This window comes from Ricinus communis, chromosome 6, assembly GCF_019578655.1.
Source record: "Ricinus communis isolate WT05 ecotype wild-type chromosome 6, ASM1957865v1, whole genome shotgun sequence".
In the NCBI taxonomy this organism is placed as follows: Eukaryota; Viridiplantae; Streptophyta; class Magnoliopsida; order Malpighiales; family Euphorbiaceae; genus Ricinus; species Ricinus communis.
Window position 1 is genome coordinate 26,667,204 of NC_063261.1, and position 22,092 is coordinate 26,689,295.

The following is a 22,092-nucleotide window of genomic DNA, read 5'->3' on the forward strand; positions in this document are numbered from 1 at the left end:
ACTTCTTATTAAAGAAAGTTATAAGACACTTCTCTTGAGATAAAAAAACAAATACCCATACCACTTGCATCACATTCTATCTCAAACAACTTATTAAAATCAAGTAAAGCTAATACAAGTACATAATTTTTCTTTGGTCAAAGCAAAACTTGTTTCTTGATCATTACCCCTAAAATTTACCCTTCTTTAAACACTTAGTAACAGGTGCAACAATACTAGTAAAGTGTTTTGTGAAGCGCCTATAAAAAGTGGCTAACCTATGAAAACTCCTCATATCACCCACATTCTTAGGAGTAGGCCACTCTCTAATAGCTCTCACTTTTTTATTATCTACCTTAACCCCATATTTACTAATCACAAGATCCAAAAAAAATAAATTCTCACTCATAAGATACACTTCTTCAAATTAGCATAGATTTTATTCTTCCTCAACATAAGCAAAACCTCTATAATATGATTAATATATTCACTAATAGATTTACTGTAAATCATGATATCATCAAAATACACCACAACTAAACTACCAATTAAAGGACATAATATCTTAATTATTAATCTCATGAAGGTACTTGGACTATTAGTTAGTCCAAAGAGAATGACTAACCATTCAGACAAACCATCTTATATTGAAAGTCATTTTCCACTCATCTTTAAGACAAATTCTAATTTGATGGTAATCACTTCTAAGATCCATCTTTGTGAACACTAAAACTCAATTTAGTTGATCAAGCTTGTCATCCAATCTTAGAATTAAAAATTTGTATCCAATAGTGATCTTGTCGGTTGCCTTACTATCAACACACATCCTCCAGCTTCCATCTTTCTTTGGCATCAACAATGGTTGAATTACATATGGGCTCATGCTAACTTGGACATGTCTCTTCTTCAATAGCTCTTCTACCTTTTCCTTTAAGATATTATTTTGTAGTGTAGTATATTAGGTAGACTAGCACCTGACACTAAGTTAATACGATACTGAATATCCTACATAGGAGGTAAACCATCAGCAAATCTTCAGGCACCAAATTACTAAATTCTTCCAGCAACTCTTACACCTCTACTAGATCTTATACTTCTAGTGGCTCATATATAATTTTCCTCTTTACAATCAATAAGTGAACCTCTTTCGACTTCTTACTATCCTCCACAAACTCACCATGTATTTTTTATAAAGTCAGAAAGTTCCTTCCTTTCACTTTAGAAGCTTTAGGTTGGTTCTATTCTAACATTCACAAAAGAGTATAATGCACCCCATCTTTCTCTAATTGATAAGTATTCTTCCTACTCAAATATTTGGTATCGGCATCAAGTTGTTAAGGCTGTCTAAACAAAATATGGCAAGTATCCATATCAACCACATCATAATACATTTCATCAACATAATTTTCCTAAATATCTTCTCCCTTGTCATACCCACCATCTGAATCATAAATTACATCTTTCTCATAATTCTCAGAGTCCTTTTACACCAAAATCATTATTTTTCTCTTTGGACACTCATTCGATTTATGCCTAGGCTTCAAACATTTCAAGTATTAAAATGGAGCAAGTTTAGTATAAGGATTATTAGATTTTTTAGCATTAGTGTTACCTCTTATCTTAGTGGTGGTGTTATTATCTGCTCATTACACCATCTTCTTTTTGTCAACACTTGTTGTTCTATTATCGCCTCCACCATATAAATAAATTATAAAAGAATTTATAGTGCCCAAACTCTAATTACACTATTATAAATAATAAACCAAATAACTAAGAAATTAAAGTCTAATCAGAATTTAATAAAACACCACAAAATATCCTATTTTGGAGTCTAACCGGTGGTTTAAAGGACCGGTTAAAGAACCGTTAAGTTGACAAAAAAAAAATCATTTGTATAGTCCCTAACCGATTCTTCAACTGGCAGTTTGTGCTTGGGTGGCTTATCATCGGTTGAAGCACTATCGCCATTAAAGTTATTTTGAGAAGAAAATCAAAAGTTCGAAAACCTTTTTGCAAAAGTTGAAACAATTGCTAGATTTAATAAAAAGTAAAAAATTCATGAGCCTTTATTATATTATATATACTAATTGATATCGAGCAGCTTCACAAAGGTAACTAATTTTTTAGGATATTCCTATATACATTAAAACCTTCTTATAGTCATGTATTTGAAACTAAATAAAAACTATGACTATGAAGAGATTATAATTTAATGGAGGTTGACCATTAAATTTTTTTTTTTGACTTAAAACTTAATTTTGTTGGTAAAATTATAGTAACTAGAAATAAGATACATTAATATCTTGTCATATAATACCAATAAGATTGATGAGACAAAATAATAATACAGCAAGATAAAATATAGCATAACATAATACTTTTTAATATATATATATATATATATATATATATATATATATATATATATATATATATATGTATTACTATATAGATGAATATTCTCTTAAGATATGAGTTAAAAAATTATAACTTATTATAATATAAAATTTATTTTCATTTATTACTAACTCAAATTGGAATCAATTTTTTTTTACTATATAAAGTCTATTCTTATGTAAAATGCCACTATAAAGTTTATTCTTATATAAAATATCACTATTGAGATGTTTTACTATATATATATATATATATAATATGAATGAGTATCCCAAAAGAAATCCTATAAGAACACAATAACGGTGGTATTTAAAATGGATGAAAAATTAGACAAATTTTAATATGGAGCAACATCCTGCGAGCAATCTGCATTCAAATGGATCGTCTAAGAAAAATATGGTGTAAAAGTTATCAAGAAATTACAAAGAAAGACGACATTAAAATGTTGATAGGGTTTTGTAGGAGCTGTCATTAGTACATGCAAATTAGTTGATTTTTGTGACAAAATGGTAAGGAAATGGTTGAAACACGAACACAGCTGTTATATTTTCCATTAAATAATTAAAATTTATGTGACCATACACATTATGCGTGCTTGCTTGTCAATTTTGACCTATAAGTCAAGTAATTTGACTATTTTATTTTTTGACCAGTCACATTCTTTCCAAATTAGCCAGCTAAATTTCACACTTGCGGTTGATTTTTTTCACATTCTAATGTACACGAAGATTTCTTGCGTTATTTTGATTGGCCATTTATCTTTCGTGCTGTGGCATTATTAATATATTTGAATATTTTTATAAATGATGCCATAGAAAGAGTCTATCTAATATCATAAATTTGGTTTTTACCTATTCAAATCGCACATCACAATTTTTATTGAATCATCCGAAAAAACAATTCTAATAATTTTTTAAAAAAAATTTAAAATTGAGCAGTTAATAATTATGATAAAATATATAGGTAAATATAAACAATCATGACCATAGATTAACATAAAAAAAATCGAATATGAAATCTTATTCAAATCAATATATAATTACTATTAGACTATGTTTGTGGATACAGAAATAATTTTTTTTTTTTAAAAGAAGAAAAACCCATTGTGCAAACTATGTAGGTAAAAGCTTTTGAGACATGGATTGTGCAATATCGACATCAAACTGCCAGTTTTGGTACGAAATTGGATTGAAATTAAATAAGTTTATTTGAATAAGACTAAATCTAAAAGTTTGGTTCTTAAAAGAAGAGACATGTTACTGTTCGTTCCCCTTCAAGACTGTTCATTTGATAGTGCTGTTCTTTTAGCGGTCCATATATGAGTTAGACTTTCCACTATTCTTATTCTCCTCTTTAAGAAAGAAACAGAAAAAATGGAAACCATCTAATGTAACCCATAAACCAAAAGAATTAAGATAAATAATTAACCAAATTATATGTCAAAGTGCATGCCAGAAAAAAGATGCAACAAATAAAAAATAAAATTGTAGACTTATAAAAGTATCGATTATTGTTAACTAGTATGTGATTTTATTTCTACTTTTTTTTAAAAAGAATTTGTAAAAATTAATTAGTTTAATGACTTTTGTCTTGATATTTTGAAGACTCTATAATCTAAACATATCTTTTCTTGTTTATTAAAAGAAATTTAAAATGCCACTACTTATGCAAAAAAAAAAAAAAAAAAAAAAAGAATTCAATATAAATATATGTGAAAGCAATAACTTTCGATGACCTCAAACCATAAATCGTTCGGCCTATTAAGAAAGTTTGAAATTGTTATGGTTATATTATAATTAAATATTTAAATATAAAAATAGGTAATATTTTCTAAAATATTTCAAATAGTAAAGATTAATCTACAGGTCATTTTCTGCATGTATCTAAACAACTGAAATATGATTCATTTCAATAAGAAATAAGTTATTTTCCGCAAAGCAAAGGGACCTAATAAGCCTGTGAAAAAATAAAAAGTTTGTGCTTGTAGTGAAAACATATATGTAATGGTTTGGAGTGAATTACAATTGAACATTTTGACATTTATTTTATTTAGTTTAATCTAAATATAATTTTATTGTATGTATGTGATATTATATTAACATGTGACCCTAAATAGGGCATATATTTTTTAGAAGACAATAAATAAATAAAATAAATATATACATATATTAAAAAATTTCTATAATAATATTCTATATAGGAATAATTTTTATATGATTACAAAATTCGAGTTCTAATTTGAACAATTGTAAATATAAATAAACTTTATATTATAATAAATATAAATATTTTAAATCTCGTCTTAACAAAAATATTTTATCAAATGAACTTATGTTATGTTTCGTCTTACTATATTATTATTGTATTTTATCAAATTTTATTTATATAATATTATAAAATATTAATATATTTTATTAATAGTTGCTATCATTTTACTAAATATAATTAAGTATTAAGTCACCAAAAAGATTTAATATTTAAATTTTTATTAAATTATAACATCTCATAATTATAATTTTTTTTTATCCAATTGTATTATATATATATAAAGAGAGAGAGATTCAGATTCTCCCCTTAGCTTAGAACATAAATAAAGAGAAAGAGAAAACTCTGAAAGGAAAGAAGTGAAGCCGACAACAACATCTTATGTTGTTTTGCTTCCAAATCAAGACACACATGTGGGGTGCACGTGATTTGATTAAAGTTCCTCAAGTTACAACTTATTACGCGTTTCTTGTCCCCATTTCTTTTCGCCTTCTTTTTTTTTTCTCTTACTTTCTTCCCATTTATTATTACACTCAAAACACAAGGGTAGAGGTGTGAATTTTATGTTTATTTAATTTCCTCTCCTAATGCGACTTTTATTTTTCTACCGTTTTAAATAATCTTTTTTAGCCCAATATAACTTTAGTCATTTTAAAAAATTAAAATTTAAATCTGGTAGTTTATGTTTTGATCCTTTTTACTAATCAATCTCCAACAAGATTCCATATATAATAGTTATCCAATAAAGTTCTCAAACTATTAAATCAAAGTTTGTTGATTGGTTAAATTTAAAATATTGATGTAATGATTGATATATTGTACTATATAATGCGATAAAATGTCATGTCTGAGATCTTTACTTTTGATTTTATTATTAATTGCATTATGAAGAGGAATCCAAGAATAGTTAATTTCCAATTCTCTTGGGATTTCTCATAAAATAAATAACTTTAAATAATTAATTCTTTACAATTTGCTTTAAGAAAGTGAGACCCAGTTTCGAAGGCTTGTTGATGGACAATTACCCAGCATAATCATTGAAAAGAGTGATTCAAGTTAGGTTATATATTGGGAGAATTGTATTTTTAAGCTTTTAGATATTTAAATTTTATTTTATCATTTCTTTAATTTTTATTTTATATTATTAACTTATATTTTTATTTATTTTATACAATAACTCAATAAAATAATTATAAATTTTATAAAATTATATATAAATTTTTTTTTGATCAAATAAAAATAAAATTATAAAAATTTAATAAAAGAATTCAAGAATTTAACAATAAATTTTACCTAAAATTTAGAAACAAAGACAAAAACTACCTAAATAACAGATGATATGAAATTAGCATATTCCATAGTTTTCACTCATAATACTATATATATATATTTGGATTCGTTAGTCCTTTTCTTTTTCTACAATTACAACTTTTACAAGAAAGAGAAAAAAGGGTGAGTCTCATAAACGACTCACACCAGGTCACAAACTCTCCAAGCTATAAATTTAATGGTTTTAAATTTATTAATTTATTAGTCATTTATTCGTCCATTGCACTATTATTATTATGATTTTAATTATAAGATTAAATTAATAAATATAATTAAATAAAAATTTTTATATTTAATATAAATTTATAAATTTTTAAAAATAATAGCAAATTAACTATTTTTAAATGTCTTTAAATTTTTAGAATTTTACAATCTTATTAACACAATTGGGTAAAAATTATTTTAAAACTTATTTATTAATTAATTTTAATATTATATAAATTAATATATCAATATAATTGATGCTACTACTTTTTAAGACTAAAAATTTATTATAAAATTAAAAATTAATTTATTGTTGAATATAATATTAAAAATATAACTTAAGATGTTATCTTTTAAAATTAGAATTATAATCTAATTATAAAATTAATTTATCAGTGAATATATAATATTAAAATATAATTAATATATTATTTTTAATATAGAACTAATATCATTATCTCGTTGGAGGATTATTTATTAGTTAATATGATATTAAAATATAATTAATATACTATTTATTAGACTAGAGTTATTGTTTAATTAGAAATGTAATTTATGATTCAATAGATTAATACATAAATTATAAAATTACACATAAACTTGAATCTCATGTGTCAAAAATAACTATACATTTCAAAATAAAAATTTTACGGGTCAAAAATTAAATATACATGTCAAAAAAAATTTAGGTCTTAGAAATTAATAGATACTAGTCGTTTACTCATACGTTGCACGGCTGTTATTACTATTTTGATTATAAAATCAAATTGATAAATACAATTTAATAAAATTTTAAATATTTAATTTTAATTTTAAAAATAATAGCACATTACTATTTTAGATATTCTTAATTCTAAAATTTTATTAATAAAATAATATAAAAGTTAATTTAAAAATAATTTATTAATTAATTTTAATGTAATATAAAATTAATAAATCGATATAATTGATATTATTATTATTTATGATAAAAATTTATCATATAATTAAAAATTAATTTATTATTATATATAATATTAAAATATAATTTAAAAGGTTATTTTCTAAAATTAAAATTATTATTTAATTATAAAACTATGTATAAGTTATATAATATTAAAATATGATTAATATGTTATTTTTAAAAATAGAATTAGCATTATTATATAACTAAAAAATAATTTATTAATTAATATAATATTAAAATATAATAATATATTATTTATTAAAATTAAAAAATTTGATTTGTACATGTCTTTGTAAAACAATTTGTTTGCACGAAATAAAGGTTATCAGTTTACTTTTTTCCCTTTTTACACTTTGGTAGCAAAATGAATGAGGATGTATTCTTACTTTTTCAAGCTACATCATATGTAGCATTTAATTTATTTATTAACAAATTAAATTGTCTTTTTATCTATGTATATGTTTGTTTAAAAAATATAATATAATAAAATAATAATTATTTTTTAGGATTAAAATTTATTATATAATTAAGAATTAATTTGTTATTGCATAAAATGTTATTTCTTAACATTAGGATTGTTGTGTAGTTATACTTAATTTATTAATTAATATAATATTAAAATATAATTAATGTCTTATTTTTTAAAATAGAATTAGTATTATTATATGATTATGAAACTATTTATTAGTTAATATAATATTAAAATATAATTAATATAATATTTTTTAGGATTAGAGTCAGTGTTTAATTATAAATTTAATTTATGAATCAATAAATTAATAAAAAAATTATGATATTACACATAAGCTTAAACACGTGTATCAAAAGTAAATACACATTTCAAAATAAAATCCTATGTATCAAAAATTAAATATACATGTCAAAATAATTTAAGTCTTAAGAAAAAAAATATAATATTACATCAATTAACATATTAATATAATTGATATTACTAATTTTTAAGATTAAAAATTTATCATATAATTATAAATTTAATTTATTATTAAATATAATATTAAAATATAATTTAAAATATAATTTTATTAGTTAGGATTATTATTTAATTGTAAAACTATTATTAGTGTAATATTAAAATATAATTAATACACTATTTCTTGTGACAAAATTAATATCATTATCTGACTAGGAAACTATTTATTAATTAGTATAACATTAAAATATAATTTATATGCCTTTTTTAGGATTAGAATCAATGTTTAATTAAAAATGTAATTATGAATCAATAAAGTAAAAGAAAAAATTATAAAATTACACATAAGTTTGAATCTTATGTGTCAAAAGTAAGTATATATGTCAAAATAAAAATTTTATATGTCAAAATTAAATGTAAATATTAATATATATATAAAAATAAATTACAATGAAAATATCAACTGAAATATATATATATATATATATATATATATATATATATATATATATATATATATTATTAAAACCTATCTTTCAATGCAATAATTGGAGTATAATATAATATATTGGATTTAGAAAAAAGCATAAATCAATATACTATATTATATTAAACACAAAGGGCTTGTATAAATTATTTTGATATGTCTGACTTAAAATTTTAATATATTTTAAGATTGTTGATATAGAATTATTATTAATATGACTAATATATTAAATAATAAAGTATTATCATATTTAATAATAATTAATTTCATCCAGGTATTACACAGTTATTATTGTTATTTTATTTATAAAAAATATAAAATGAATATCAAAAGAACTTAATTGTATTCTCAAAGTTTTATAATTATTTATCATAATTTTAAATAATAATGATATAGAATAATATCAGTTTTAATTTTTAATAAAATTTCTAATAGTTTAAAATTTTATTAGTACACTAAATATAAAATTATTTAAAAATATTTATTAAATATAGATAAGATTAATATTCAAATGATATTCATATGCTATTTTTAAAAATTAAAAGTTATTGTATTATCAGGAAATTAGTTTATTAATTAATATAATGGTTAATAAAATTAGTATAAAAGATCATGAAATTATATATTAACTTTAAATTTTATATATATATATATAAAGTAGGCCAAGTTATTCCATGAGACTCTATTTAGCAACATTTTATAAAACCACATCATGTAGAATTTTAATAAAAGTATATTTGATTTTAATGTGATTATATAATTTATTGTTAAATATATTTTGATTTATAATACTATTTTTAATAACATAAATTAATAAAAAAGTAGTTTACGCCTTATCTAATCTCATTTAATTTAATTGTATTGATTAAAATGATTCATAAAAATTATTTAAGAGTAGGGATCAGGATTTAAATTTCATTATTTAGCAAATTTTTAGTCTAAATAACAGTTGATTAAAATTAAATTAGTTATGAATTGTTTATTTCTAAATCTTATTAAATGGATTTAATTTATTTATTAAGTAAGAAAGAACCAAATACCTACTTATAATGTACAGGACATCAAAAGATTAAATTATAGCGATCTCTACACCCATTGACTGACACATTCTTTAGACTAATGTAATTATATGGTACCAAATAGTGAGTTTAACCTTGATGAAATATATTTTTCGGAGATGCACATCGTTCTACTGAAATGTTTATAATGCTACCTCACTAATTTCTAAGGAAAGAAAGTTCAGGTTACATGCATATCCATTTCCTTGACAAAAAAGTAAAATTACCATGCATGATCGTTTGGATATATATATATATATATATATATATATATTTATATCCTAATTTCAGTGTGTCAAATCCTCACAAAAGTACATATAAAAACAAAGAAATTGGTCACGAACTTGTTTGACAGGGAACTCATGGTGAAATAACATTGTTTACATTGATAAATTAGGTCACCAATAAACTTCTTTAGATTCAAGAATAATTAGCACAAATCACTCTCTCTCTCTCTCTCTATATATATATATATATCAGCTACCTCACTTCCTTCTTTCTTTCTTCCTTTCCTTCTCTTTAATGTTACACATAATTATCGCTCCTTTTACATATTCAAGAATAACAAGTAGGAAAAGAGACCCATCATCATCAGTTTGTTGTTTATTTTCCACTCGTCAACTTTAGACTAAAGGAAAAATCACCGATCACTGACTCAATTTCTACCTTAATTATAAATAATTAATTGAGCATAATTTATTTCTTTCTTTTGAGTATATATAAATATATATATTTAAATGATGATCATGTCCAAAGAGGCTCCCAGGATGTGCCCAAGTTTGTCTCATCAAGGAAACAGCTCGTATCGATGAATTGTTGCTGCTGAAATATGGGTTCTTGATGAAGATGAGACTGCTGCATTTCCATGCAAATTAGAGCAACTAAATTGGCTTGCTGGCATTGCATGTTTACTACCTCAGCTTGTGCCTTGGCAAGTTGAGCTTGTAGCTCATTCACTTGTTTCTGAAGCTGGCAAATTGCACCTGCACATCCATAAACCGGGTCTCTGAGTCTTGCATTTGCTTCATAAACCATGCTGCTTACTGCATCTGCTCTTTGAGATTCGGGCAGTTCCTGGAAATTTCCAGAATAACGTTTATGTTTCTTTTGTTTACAGGAAGGAAAATAGAAAACTTCAAAATTGCACCATAACCACATGTAATTAATGATGTGGAATGTCAATTATATTGAAATTCAGAAAACATGACTATTGACTTTGACAAGGGTCATGTGTTTTATGAACCCATGTGCAAGTAATGAGTTAAAAATGACTTCTGGTTCCATATAAAATTACTGTATCTAATGCATAGTTTGACCCCTCCAATTTGGACGCCATTTTGGTATTGACTTAGTTGTTATGTGATTGGACTTTGTAAAGATAGTACACGACATAACTAATTGGCCAAACCCCTTTTTTTCTTGTCAAGAAATTGTGATACAGCACTCAATTCATTTCCATCATTATTTTCTAGGAAAGCAGGTAGAATTTGCTTTATTGGAGGAAAAGTTGCAAAAGGCAATTTTTTAGTTGAAGATGGAAAAAGATAATATTTATATTACCATATAAAAACCAAACATCACCCTACCCTTTTTTTTCTCTTTTTTCTATATTCAAGTCAACATTTATTAATTAATGATATAATTAAGAAATTAATATCCAAGAGCGTGAAAATAATATATTTTCTAGAATAATTCACAAGTTCGAAAACAATTAAATTGAGCTAAAAGCTGCTATAATCCAACAATTAAACCACATTTAATCCAGGTAGGTTTATGTAAATAATTGACCAAGTAACGAGTATGATGTACCTGCAAGAATTTGATGATGTTGCTAGCACCAAAGACTCTATGAGCAATGGTGAACTTGTAAGGCTCAGTAGGAGGAAAATAAGGAGCAAGAACACATTTTTCGACGCATCGGCGGCGAAGGATTTTACACGCAGCACAAGGGCTAAGAACAACAGGAGGAGGAGGAGGAGGAGGAAGTGTTGGAGAGGAGTGATTGGAATTAGGGGAAGGAGAGTGATGAGAAGATGGTGAAGAAGAATCAGAAGAAGGATCAGAATTAGGAGAGTAAGAGAATGGATCAGAAGGCACAACAATTGGAGGAATTGCTTTCTCAATGCTTTCCATTTCTATTCTTAAGTTTCTTTTTCTTGCCTAAGGAGAAGAAGTGATATTGCTGTGGCTGTTGCTTTGATTGGTATTCCTTTAAAACAAATAACAGAAGAGAGTTTGGTATTTATAGGAAGAGAAGGGTTTGAAGAATATTTGCTTGTGTCAAATTTACGTCATTATAATAATGCCAATGGTTCTGAAATCACATTCCCACGAGGTTGCGGCTAATTAATTTACTGTTTTTATTGGAAATCTCTTTTAGCATCCCAGACTTAGACGCCCGTCCTCTTTTGGCATTTTTTAGTATCATTTCAATATCAACCCTGGAAACTTGGCTAAATGGTAATGAAATATCAAAATTCTAAAATTGACTAATGAAAAACTTGCCCATCAACTGAAATATTTCCAAATAAAAGTTGATGAGTCATTAACATAAGGAAAAATTAGCAACATATTCTAATTCGTAGTAAATTAATTATGTACTCATATATTGCCCATCTGTTGTTTTATTTTAATTAAAATAATAATATAAAATAAGCACGGAAAAGAAAACAATATCAAAATAAAAAAAAATTAAATATTTTAAAATATTTTTCTCGACGGAGTATCTAATATTTTAAAAATTTATTAATATAATATTAAGAATATAATAAAATATTATTTTTAGAATTTTGAAATTATTATTTAATTAATAAGCAACTTCTCAATTAATAAATAATTAGCTACTGGTATATAATCCAGGACCCACTTAGTTTGCGATGTTTTATTTAGGTAGGGAAGACAGAAGAAGAGTTGGCCCCTGACTGTACTGGAATAATGTTGCATTAAGACATTTGTCTAATATTAATGATTTCTGGAGTTGGACATAGTCACCTTCACTGCACTGCATCAGGCATCAGGAGAGGCTTGAGATTTAAAAAGAAAAAAAAAAAAGAATGGGAATTTGTAACATGAAATGTGGGGGCACATATAATAGTTTGTTCTAAAGAAGAGGTCCAATAAAAAACATTGCGTCAAACTCAATCAACATATTTATAATTAACCTTTCTTCTTCTTCTTTTTTTTTTTTATAGCTTTTTGCATGCTATTGAAACTTGCTTAAGCCGTAAAAAATGAACTAGAAATTTTACCTTTCAAGAAGTCAATACTTGACCCAGGAAAAGTAAACAAAAAGAAATTAAAAAAAAAAATTGAGGAGAAGGATAAAAGAGAAAAGCCACTTTTCCATTGTTTTGTTGAAGGGATTAGCTAGAGAGGAAAGAAGTGCCTCCCTTCATTCTTCTAATCCTTTCAACGTAAAAATGTCTAATTTAATATTGGTAAAAATGTCTAATTTACTCTTCTTGACTTCATAAGTTTTTTTTTTCCATACAAGCTATGGCTTAATTGTCAATGCATATATACGAATTCCACTCTTTCTTCCCAGAAATTAGATAATATCCATCCCTCCCTCCCCTGTCCTTTCCTCTTTCTTCCTTCCATTTTTCCACCTTTCTAATCAAGTATGTATAGCATTAATACAATAGCAAGAAATTTACAGAGATATCCACCCTAGTCACTATGGGCGGCGGATTTGCCCAATTGACACATATGAAGGAATCAATGTTGGACTTATTGGATCTTTAGCAATTCATGCCAAGATTGGTCATTGGGGGTCTTTAGAAAGCTCATTTTATATAATCTCTCAGGAATCAAAAAAAGTACGGATATTTTATTTATCACCAAATAAAGAGGAATACCATATGGTAGCGGCAGGAAATTCTTTGGTGCTAAATCGAGGTGTTCAGGAAGAACAAGTTGCCCCAGCTCGATATCGTTAAGAATTCTTGACTATTGCATGGGAACAAGTGCATTTTTGAAGTATTTTTCCCTTCCAATATTTTTCTATCGGAGCTTCCCTCATTCCTTAAAACTTTTAAATAAGTATTTCACCTATAAAGATTTTATTCAAAACGTTTTAAATTAACTCTAAATAAATAAAACTTTTAAATAAATGTTTCACTTATAAAGATTCTACTCAAAACGTTTTAAATTAACTCTAAATAATATATATATATATATATTATATTTTATTATAAATTACAATTAAATTAAAATATGACCCAAATTTTATAAGTTTTAAATTTTTTGTATTTAGATGGATTTAAGTAACATCCATAACTTACTTATCTTTTGTATAAATCTGTCATAAATAAAATAAAATGTATATTTCAATTTAAATTTAATAATTTAAATATATTAAAATTTAAAAAATATTTATATATCAAACGAACAATAAAATATAACCTTTTAAATTCAGAGCCAGCAAAATTTAAAAAGAGAATCAATTAATGAATACTCAACTTCAACGGAAAGATAGAATATAATAGTGCAAGGTCCAGGTACAATGAATTGTATAAAAGCATTACAATCAAATCCTGAACAATCTGAAAATTGAAAACAGAAATTCAATAATATCCATAGCCACAGGCAGAGACCACTTTCCACCACAAACCCTAACAGTGCCTGCCTTCACCCATCTGTGAACCTGGATTAAGAATTTAGCCCATTTGGGTTGGGTGAGTAACTCTTCTGTGCATGATTGCCATTATTATTCAAATTTTTAATTAAGTAGGTATTTGTCATAATCAACCCAATTCCATCACCTGTCCAATCAGAATTGCTGATGCAAGTCACAGTGGAGTAGTAACAGTAGTAATCTTTTGATGTACTTCTTCTGCACCATTGGCTTGGAAATTTATCATGTGCTAATTAATAATTAAGTACTTCAAAGGGTTTATTGGAATGTTACCATGAGCATCATATGTTTTGTATTCTTTTGTCCATTTTGAATTCTGATTTGTTATCATTATGCTGCTTTTATCTTGTATCAGCTTGTTGAATTACTTTTTCCATCAAGAGTTAAACATCATGTTTATATGTTAGTGATGATGTAATGCATTTTTTATATTTTAAATATAAAATAGAGAATTAATTTGGCTATTTATATATAAAAAGTCAAACTATATTTAATAAATGCATTATGAAATTTTATATATTTAATTTAATTACTATTTGTTATTTTTATTTTTTATTAGTAAAAATTAAAAAATTAAAATTATTAATGCTTATGAAAATAAAAGTAAGATATAAATAAAATATAATTGAATTTAAATAAAATATTTTACTCTTCACATCTAAATATTCTTTAATTACTTTACATTATAAAAATTACACTTTAAAATAAAGAGCATTGTTGGAGATAGTCTAACACAGTAATATAACAAATTAGGGCATTTTTAGTTTATAATAATACTTTGTTTTGTGCTAAAATATATTTTTATGTTATTTTTGTAAGAGAATTAGATGAAGAATTATTCGTGTTTAGTACGTAAATTAATTTGTTAAAAAATTAAAGGTTGTGTTGTTCAATTCAGATGTTGTAACCAACAGTACCTTCACACCTTGTATAAATTTCTCTTTTTAAATAAAATGAGTTTTCTATAAGTTAAATTTATAATAAACAAGTAAATCTGACTATATTTAAAAAATTATACATTAATTTTGTTATAAAAATGAAATCCTTCTCCAAGTTTTATTAATTGTATTGACGAGATAATTATATAAAACATATTGAATGTGTTTAACGCATCGGCAATAAATACATTCTACTCGATGGCTATATTGAACCACAATTCGACTTTATTATCATTTGATGAGTTTTTAAACAAGTTCGATCTTTTGAATGCTAGAATCTAATTCATCTTTAACTCTCGTGACAAAAGACAAACAAACTCTATAAAAAAAGATGAATAAACTTCCATAAAGAAAAATAAAATAAAATATTCAGAATATTTAATCAACAAAATTAGCAAATAACTAAGAAAAATAAATATAAAATAAGATCTTAAACGAACTTTCAACTAAATAAATTCATTTTTTTTAAAAGGCTTTAATTTATTTTTAAATGTTGAAATTTTAGCAATTATGAATTTTTCTTTCATATATTTTTAATTTGTCATCTATTTATCCAAATTTACTACTAAAAACTCATGAGAGATTTTACAATCAAATTCTATAAACTCTAACCAACTCATATAAATAAATAAAAATATGATTTGATATTTTAATATATATGATCAAAAATTATATTAAAAAAAATTAAAATTAAAATTAGCTATGATTGATGGTATAAAAAAGGGCAACGGCAACGACAAAAAGTAAAACCAAAACTCTTGCGGCTAGAGTCTGGATACGTAACTTTTTAAATATTAGAAAAGTCATTTGTAAGTTATCAATTAGTTATTTTGAGATTCATGACTAATAATGAAACCACTATTTTTGCTAAATTTGGAATTCAAAAAAAAAAAAAATAGAAAAGCAAATATTAGTGCAAATATAAAATGTATTAATTTTAAGAATCAATTAGTTTATATTTTAAAGAAAGGAATCTAAACAAAATAATCAAATATAATACACTTAATTATTTAGAATATTAGCGTAACTTAACTATATTCCCTTAAGTAAATAATTCCTATATACAAAGTAGAAGTGCTTTAATCTACTTCTTTGGGAGTTGATTTGATAATACAAATTAAACAAGACAACTTTTATACTTCCTACAAAGTTTTACTTCCCAAGTGCACTTACCCATCGAGGGTAATTAATTTTAATTTTTCACTGTTTTTTTAATAATTTTTCCAATTATAAAATCATTTTTTAAGCATAATTTCTCAGTTAACCAAAAAAATAAAAATATATATAAAAAGATGAGAAAAAAGTAAAAAAAAAAAAAAAAAGAGGATGTGGTTGACTGACTTTTTTAGTTAATCAAAATAAAAGTTATTTATAGAAAGTTATTTAAAAAAAAATTTATAATATAAATATTTAAAAGATATTTTGAAAGATTATATAAAAGTAATATTACAAAATTATATTTATCTAAAATATATAAAGAAGACTTATAAAAAAATTTACTCAGCTGGTTTGATTAATTATCGGTTTTTTAAATTAAAAACTAAAAATTGATCGGTTAATTAATTTTTTTTAAATAATAAATAAAAATCAAACCGACTAGTTTGATTAACTAATTTCTTCAATTCAATTTTTGTTGATTTTCCGACAGATTCAGTTTGGTCGCCCCTACTTCTTTTGTATATATATTTTTCTTAATCGGCCATCACATGAGGGTCTTGTTTTCCTTTATATGTGGAAGGTGCTATGAGGATGAAAATGACTACACACTTTTATTATCATAATTTAAGTTCATTGAAAGATAATATACTTGCGGGTAATTACTATGTATTTTGTATGTATATTACATACCTTATGACAAATCCTTCTGTTAGAATTTCATTAACTAACTAACCACTAGATAGATAGGATGAGAAGAAAGATTGCCACCTAGAATATTAGAACATCATGGTGAAGATGAAAATTAGAATCTTATCCTTCTTTAATGAAACTTGATGGGAAATTGAGCTTCATGGGTGCTATTACCAACCCTTTGTAATTGATTTTTCTCTGCTATACTCATGCTTGCTGTTCTCTCTCACACTAATTGCAAATTTGTATTAAACATAAAAGATTGATGTGTGATAATTAGCTATGAATTTGGGGGCTTTCCATTGCAAAGATTGATGTGAGATGTTGAAAATCATATTTTTTAATAATATATGAATGTGAAAATGATGAAAAGAAAAGCTTACAACTTTTTTCTTAATGTATTTGTATGACATTTAAATATTTTAAGTTTATTGCTTTACTAAATCTCACTCGTCCAACAATTTTTTTAATCAAAGCTGATATTTATTTTTTATTGAATAATTATATTAAAATATTTAGTAAAAATTTTAAAAATAATGGCTGACAACTGATTTAATTTTAATCAGTTGCTGATTGTATCATCTCTATTTTAGAGCCATTTTTTATCTGTTGACAGCTGATTTGATATTTTTACTTATTTAAACAATATTATTTTTATTTAAAACTTATTAATAACTTACTTTAAGTTGATTTCGTATAATTAAATTTTTATATTTTATAATAAATAATTATTGTTTTAAAATAATTTTTAATTATTAAATAATCATAATATTTATAATTATAGTATTTGGAATTAGAAATTTTTATTAGTAGAATTTAAATTTAAATTTTTATTTTTAAAATAATTTTTATAAATATTTTAAAAAATAAATATAATTAAAATTAAAAAATTAACTATAATATTTTTAGTTATTATAAATTATTTTTATTAATTTATATCATTGAATATAATATAATAAAATAAGATATATCTAATGATAAATTATTTTCTCAATAGTCATTTAACATATTAAAAGCAACCGCTAATACAATTTACCAAATAATTTAATTTATCACCATCGATGAAATTTATCACCACTGGGATAAAATTTATCACCACCACCTAAATCGTTTATCAGTCGAACCAAACAGGCTAAAAAGGGATAGCTTTAAAAAATAATAAAATGTTGCAGTTAAAAGTTTATTTCATTTAACTTTTATATTCTTAATATTAAACGAATAATACAGATGATTCAAAGCGCTAAACTGTTAACTAGTTCCATATACAAATAAATCGCATAATTATCGACCAGAATAACAGAGAGAGTGCCGACTTTTAACAAAAAAGTTAATTTAGACTAAAATTGAAGTTGCCACAGTTGAGACGTTTACAACTACTTGCTACATGAATTGGCCTTTTCTGAAAATGACTTGTATGTATATATATATATATATATATTGTTGCAATCAAGAATTAGTTATCAATTATCATACAAAATAGAGAGAAAAAGTGGAGCCACTTACAAGAGTGGTCCATTTTGGTGGGTCGTTAGTTGGGGTAGGGTTCGTGGGGGAGCAAAGTTGTAAATATAGAGAGTTAAAGAGTTCAGAAACTGTACTAAAAAGAAAAAGTAAGTAGTTAATTTTATTATTAAAAGATTGTGAAGAGAAGAGGAAAATTTACAGGGTCGGTCCCCAAGAATGTGACTACCTTGATAAGTAGAAAAGACTTTTGGATATGTAGTAGTCATATTTCTATGCTAAAAATGCAATTATTCTTCGTCAACTTGGAAAAAATTGGGTCATTAGAATGGCATATAGTGGAAAGTAGTTGGATTGTGGTTGTGTTTTTTTCTTTCTTATTTTAAGTCTTTATCTTTGGTTATGTTTGGTTGTATATATAGTGTTTATTTTTAATTTAATATCTAAAATTAATTTGATTAATTCATAACATGTTGGATAAGATCCGATCGGTGATAAAATATCAATTTAAGAGTTTTAAAATAATTATATATTCAAGACTGAAATTTAAAATCTTAATTAAACTATAAAATACCATTATTAGCTTATCAGCTCGCTATTCGCTAGTATATATAGTTTTTGCTAAGTTTTTCCCGGGGGGATCTAATCTATATATATATATATTAGTTAGGCTTATTCTAGGGTTACATTTCTATATTCGATTTTTGTATTGTTGAAAGATGTAGAAATTAGCAGGGATAAAAAAAATATGAAAGAGTTTACAATATAAAAATACAAATTCATTAACTTAAATAAGTTATGCTAATGGTCAAGCCCAAATTAAAATTGGTTGTTATTGATTCATTCACACTTCTCTTATTTCTAATTTTTAGGCCTATATATGTATCAGACCCGTTTAATTTATAGTCTCGGACCTTGAGTTTAAATTAATTTATTAATGCGTTAATTAAGTGTAGAGATTTAGATTTGTTTAACAATATGAATTTTATCAAGATGTGCATAAAAACTCAAACATCAATTATTATTTAAATTAGAAAATATAGTCATTTCATGTGTTTACAAGTTAAGTAACTCCCAGAAATAACTTGCCCTAAGTTTAAACAAATCTATCAATTAACTTACTTTTCTGGTGTATAAAGCTCAGTTATTCTTCGTCTAGGACTGTCTTATTTAAAAAGAGTAGCAAAAATCTCTTCATTTTAAGGTATGCCTACCGGGTGTTTGTATATTTGCCTATTGGATATCTTTCCCTCAATTATGTGTTTCAATAAAAACGGCAGTGGTGTTTCAATTTAGGTTGTTGTTTGTATGACTAAAATGATGAATTACATGTCCATGAAGGCTAATGACGCTAGTGGAGTTGTATTTGATGGTAGTAAATGAACTGTGCTTGTGATAAATTTGATTTGTGAAAATTCAGATTAAATTCTTTAATATTAAAATTTAAATTATTAAATTTATAAATATTTAACTAATTTTAAAGAAAAAAACTGCAAAGGATGCGCTTACATTAATATAATTTTGAATTAAATTGGCCACAAAATAAAAATTTAAAATTTTATTTACTGAGAAATTTATTTATGATATTTAGTTGACATTTATAAAAAGTATCTAATGAATTATGAGTTCAATACACCATGTTTAGCAGAAAAACGGATATTCCTTGCTTATTATCAGACAACCACTTATTCACAAACCTCGTGTGGGGCAAATAGTTTTCATTTTCCATCTTATGGAAAACCTTTTTCGTTCCGTTTAGTCCTATCCCCCTTTAGGAGTATTTTAGTGATAGATCTGATAGTAACTGGACGACCTATTCAGCTAAGCGATACAAATAAGAGCTAAAATGACCATTTGTTCAATAATCTAATCCTAATTTCTATTGTTAAATATAAAATCAAGGGAAAGCAATCAATAATAAGAAGACCTTTTGATGTATAAAAAACTAGGAGCCAGGAGCCGATCTCTCTCATAGCTAGCCTTCGCGTTTGCTCTTGCATTTGCTGTTGCAATCATACCTACAACTACTCTTCACTAGGCTGCTTCTCATTGAAATGCTACATGTCCTTCTTTTTAGTATGAGTCTTCTCGAAAAAGTTTGAAAAGATATGTGCAATCTGAAACATGAGATTAATATATTAAGAAAGCTTAATGACAAAAAATAATTATCATATTTTAGTAAATAATTTTTAAATTTTTTATTTCAACATCATATATTTTAACATTAATTTCAATTTTAGCATTTAATAAAATTATCTGTCAAATCTACTAGTTTGATGTAAACTCTGACAACAATAAAAGAAAACCGAGTCAACATTAGAGTTGTTAATTCGTTCTATTACTAAAATATTATTAAGTACATAAATTAATTTTTTTTTTATTTTAGAGTTTCATTAATCTTATATGTTTAAGTGATAATATTTTAATAGTGAGAATGCTGACTCAATTCTTCCTTTTCATTGTTATTGCTGGAACTCACGCCGCGTCAACAAATTTTGTTGATAATTTTACTGGAGATAAAAATCGAAATCAATATGAAAGTTTAATGCTAAAATTAAAATTTTAAATAGTACATAACAAGTGCAAATTATAAGATATTTTTAAAAATTAAGCCTATTAAGAAATTTGATCGACTCATAATACCAATTAATTATATTTTTAAGTTAAAATGAGTAATAATTCAATTATTCATTTCTAGTCATTGCTATTTAACAACGGAAGCCCCCATCTGGTTGCAAATTAATGATACCCAATTTATGTTGCTAAATACTCATTTGCCAGTTGTTAAGATTGCCTCTACATGTTGCATATTTTGCACCATAAATCAGCAATAGAAAACCCATCCCTTGAGGATTTCCATTGCTAAGTCGTCACAAGTTTATTGCTAAATTTAGCGCCAACTCTTGGCCCTAAATATAGCCAATGAAAACTGGCTGTCGCTTATATTTCCATCACCAGGCAGTCGCTATTCTGTTTCTGAGTGAAAATAAAAATTTGGCAAAAGCCACCATCCATACTCCCTCCAATATATAACCGGATGCTCTCTCATAACATTAGAACGTACTACTTGTTAATATAGACCTCACCCAATGCACATACTTCTAATTGATTTGCTAATAAATACTTAATTAAATAAAACCCTGTAATAACTACATAATTAACAAATTATTAATTTATATTATTAGTGAAAACCTATGGATTATTTAGTTTTTTTAATCTTTTCATTCTGAATGAGAAGTGGAAATCACTATGGGCTAATTAAAAACTGTAATGGTGTATGAACGGATTTGATATCCATAACAAATAAACACCACTCTCAAAATCCAAAAGATTATAAACTTTATGAAGCAGGCATATCATGCATACGTGATATGTTATCTTGCAGTTCTGTCAACAGAGAAACACAGCAGAAAGGAAAAGAAAAGAAAAGAAAAAAGGTGAAGACACAAAGTCTTATTATTCTGTTGGTGGGATGGTATGCAATGCATTCTTTTTATAAAGATGAGAAGGATCTAATATCCATGATTAAATCATAATAATTTTTCTTTATTGTCATTCAAATTAAATATAAAAGAAAAACTCTCATAAATAAATTAAGTGGAAGAGGGAAAGA

The 22,092-nt window shown here is 24.9% G+C and overlaps 1 protein-coding gene across 1 annotated transcript; it reads right to left on the bottom strand.

Annotated features, from left to right (window-relative positions):
• Positions 1 to 9,956: 9,956 nt before the first annotated feature.
• LOC125370361 (LOB domain-containing protein 1-like) lies at positions 9,957 to 11,797 on the bottom strand. The gene is made up of 2 exons (XM_048375448.1): positions 11,406 to 11,797; positions 9,957 to 10,670 (listed from the first exon to the last, which is right to left on the bottom strand). The coding sequence occupies exons 1-2, from the start codon at positions 11,727 to 11,729 to the stop codon at positions 10,341 to 10,343; spliced, it is 654 nt and encodes a 217-aa protein (XP_048231405.1). The 5' UTR covers positions 11,730 to 11,797; the 3' UTR covers positions 9,957 to 10,340.
• Between the last annotated feature and the right edge of the window lie 10,295 nt (positions 11,798 to 22,092).

Bases quoted from the DNA above. Each gene is read 5' to 3' on its own strand.
- LOC125370361 (XM_048375448.1), bottom strand. From the start codon at position 11,729: ATGGAAAGCATTGAGAAAGCAATTCCTCCAATTGTTGTGCCTTCTGAT. The intron at 10,671-11,405 runs GTACATCATACT...GGAAATTTCCAG, and splicing joins ACATCATCAAATTCTTGCAG to GAACTGCCCGAATCTCAAAG.